This window comes from Nannospalax galili, unplaced genomic scaffold (assembly GCF_000622305.1).
Source record: "Nannospalax galili isolate Female #2095 unplaced genomic scaffold, S.galili_v1.0 scaffold989, whole genome shotgun sequence".
NCBI lineage: Eukaryota > Metazoa > Chordata > Mammalia > Rodentia > Spalacidae > Nannospalax > Nannospalax galili.
In genome coordinates, this window is record NW_008359507.1 from 4791 (window position 1) to 8365 (window position 3575).

The following is a 3575-nucleotide window of genomic DNA, read 5'->3' on the forward strand; positions in this document are numbered from 1 at the left end:
TGGGAATAATGTCACCCTGTTGTTTCAGAACTTTCACAATGTATCACTGCCCTCTCATCTCTGGGGTTCTTGGTCTTCTAGGTAGCAGCCTTGTGGGACCAACGAGTGGATGACATGTTAGCTCTGCACTGTGACTTTGTGACAATGGTCTCCTTTCTTTTCTGTAGCTTTGGTGCACTTACCACACGAAGTCCTTGGTGGAAAAAGCGTGCACCAATACTCTGAAGGCCTTAAATTTGGATTACCTGGACCTCTACCTCATCCATTGGCCCATGGGTTTCAAGGTACTGCTTAATCCATGGTTAAATTCCTGTAAATGTCTAGACAAATTTCAGGATGGGAGAGGACTTCGAAGTAAACCTCTGTTGTTCATCCTAGAAAGTATGGATTAGGCTTCAACTTTCAACATTTTGAATGATTAGGCATTATTAAATGTATATTCTCTGTCACTTGTCCTATATGACTCTGGGAAGGTGGTTTTGTGCCCGAGAGAGGCAGGTAGTCTGTACATCACTATTGCTGCTTAGAAGGGTGACATCAGGTTTTTACACTTTCAAGAGGCCTTTCTCGGCCTCTGTCTCCAGGATGATCTTCGTTTCCTCAGTTCATTGTATCTCATTTTGATGGGAAGTTTGAAAACAGAAAGAGAAGATCCTGACAATATCTTTGGGAGAGGTTAGAATGTATCTCTGGGCAAAGGATGCTCCATTACCCCCATCTTTATCTGAGGTTCGTGTTAACCTTTTAGCACTTAGCAGAGACTCGAGCTCTTCCTTCCCTGCCCTGTGAGAATGGACAGTGAGTTTCACGGTTGGCAGGAATTTTGTTGGCCATGCTGTCCCCTCACATACAGTCATACTGAAGTGGCAGCTGAGGCCTGCGTGTGCAGCACAGTCGGGCTGGCAGGACTAGTGTCGGGACCAAAACTAAAATTCAGATCTGTGGGCACAGGCTCTTCTGTTCCTCTGAATTGTCCTCCTACACAGTCTCCACATCAAAGGTGGTCACAGGCCCCAGTAAGTTCTTTTCTTCCTGTTCTCACAGCCTGGAGACAAAGACCTACCTTTGGACTGCAATGGCATGGTCATACCCAGCAGCACAGACTTCCTGGACACCTGGGAGGTGAGTAGAGTTGCACGATCTGGCTACCCCCATCCTGGTCACAAACATCCAAATGATCTTGAGCATCTGTGATTAAAAAGAAAACTACCAAGTTAACCAACTTAGTCTACTTCAGACATAGGGGGAGGTTTGCAGTGTAATGGTTAGTACTGACTGACACGTTTGTAGGATCAGGACTCATCTAAAAGACAATCTCTGGGCATGTCTGTGCAGAGTTCCTAGAGTGGATTAAATGCGGCATGATGACTTATCCCTAGATGTGGGTGGCATCCTTCCATGAACTGGGGTCCTAAACTGGATAAAAGAAGAGAAAGTGGGCTGAGAACCTGCGCAGATCCAGCTCACTCATCTCCTTGTCTATGGATGCAACATAACTGTCTGCTTTACACTCCTGTGCCCATGACTCCCCATGATGATGGACTGTCCCCCAAACTGGGAGCCAATTAAGCCCTTCCTTAAATTGCCCGTGTCAGGTATTTTGTCAAACAATAAGAAAAATAACGAATACACAATATGAATTATGAATGAATACTTGGAAAATTCAGATGCCGCCAATTATCTTATTACCTTTAGCTTAGTATTGTGTATCTCTTTAATACAAAGCTCTCTCTTTCCCTCACCCATTTCTTTTTAAATTAAAACAGGACATTTTTCTTTAAGAAATACACACTGTAAGAGAGGAAGCTGAAAAATCCATATTGTGTCAGGCAGTGGCAGTCACTTTTGGTGGTTCCTTTTATCTCTCTTTCAAGCATTACAGAACCCTAATGTTGGCAAGATTTTAAAACCCACACTGGGAGTTGGGGGAGCTGGAGAGATGGCTAAGTGGCTAAGAGCACTGGCTGCCCTTCCAGAGGACCCATATTTGATTCTCAGCACCCACATGGTAGCTAATAACCATTCGTAACTCCAGTTCCAGGGGATCTGACATCCTCTTTTGCCCAGGACATGGGTGCACTTACATACATGGAGGCAAAACATTCATACACATAAAATAAAAATAAATAAATAAAATTTGGGGCTGGAGAGATGCTCCAGTTCTGGGGGATCTGATATCCTCCATGGAATTGCATGCATGTGATACACTGCATACATGCAGGTAAAGCATTCATACACATGAAATAATAATAATAATTAAGAAAAAAAAAACCACACTGGTGATGGAGGGAAGCTTATTGAGTGTCAAGGATCCAGATGAAAAGTGGTCACTGTTTGAAGTCAAATAGTGAGCAGGAGAATCAGGGAGGTGGCAGATGTGAGTTTCCCCTGAAGGCAGTGGAGTAGGGACATCAGAGGTAAGCATAGCAGGGTTCCCTGAGACCGGGCTGCTAACCAGCATGGGGTACATCGTGGGCACATTTGAGGCCCAGGAAGAAAATGAGTTCAAAACTGAACTTGCCTAGTTCAGGGGAAAGTTGAGATTGAGATGAGATCTGGACCCATTCTCGTGGGCTTGATGGGTGAAACCTTGGAAATGCTCTGCTCTCTTAGAAAGGGAGACGAAAGGGAAACCACAGGCAGGGAGATGTGTCTGGGCTGGGCCTCCTCAGCTTCTGCTCCTGGAAAGCAGTGAAACATGGAAACTGAGCAGAAGGAAACTGACCAAGAGGAGTCAGAGTTGTCAAGACCAGTGCGTGTGGGTTCCAGCCCTTTCTGTCCACCCTGGGTTTCCTCACATGAAAGATTTGGGGTCTAAGCACTCAGCATTTAGGTAGCACAAGTGGCTTTGGTGATTACTGTCAAATCAAGACAGTGCTGGGACTATTCGAGCTCACTGGTCACCACCCTCATGACTGCTGTACTTGCTCCTGCCTGCCCACTGCCACAATGGTCCTGATTTTTCTGAAGTTGAAGTACAACACTGTCTACTCATCAGAGAGCAGCTCAGAGTTTAGGTTGCCTCTGCCTTTGGATTTCTTGGAGTGTGGGATGATGAGGGTGGGAAATGAGAATGATGACACATCCTTTGCGAGAGATGAAGATCTAGGTGGAGAGAAAGGGAAGCGGATAGACTCCCCAGTGGACGGGGTGCCACCTGCCTTGCAGTGGGAGGAGGGCTTGCTAAAATGCACTGAAGGCTTTTATGTTCCAGCCTTGGCTGAGTGCTTTCTGTGTATCATTTACTGTACCTTTAAATAAAATATCCCTGGTGTAGATAAAAATGCCCACATGATTTTGAGGCTTCAGGTAGAGTACAATACATTTAACATATTGGGACACTCTGCTGGACACTATGGGACGTGTTTTGCCAGAGATTAGACAACTTGTATACTCAGCCCATTTCTTGATTCTCTTTTAGGCCATGGAGGACCTGGTGATTTCAGGGATGGTGAAGTACATCGGGGTGTCAAACTTCAATCACAAGCAGCTTGAGAGACTTTTGAATAAGCCTGGTCTGAGGTTCAAGCCAGTAACTAACCAGGTGAGCTGGCAGATGGTCAGAAGTTTCATGC

General features: G+C 45.4%; 1 protein-coding gene across 2 annotated transcripts in view; it reads left to right on the forward strand.

Annotated features, from left to right (window-relative positions):
- Window positions 1-170: 170 nt before the first annotated feature.
- Window positions 171-3575, forward strand: part of LOC103725894 (1,5-anhydro-D-fructose reductase) — a gene marked incomplete at its 5' end in the record, with an annotated part of 9614 nt that continues 6209 nt past the window's right edge. For both annotated transcript variants that reach the window (XM_029558730.1, XM_029558729.1), the window contains 3 exon segments: window positions 171-284; window positions 1045-1122; window positions 3422-3544. In XM_029558730.1, coding sequence (XP_029414590.1) covers window positions 171-284; window positions 1045-1122; window positions 3422-3544 — 315 coding nt within the window.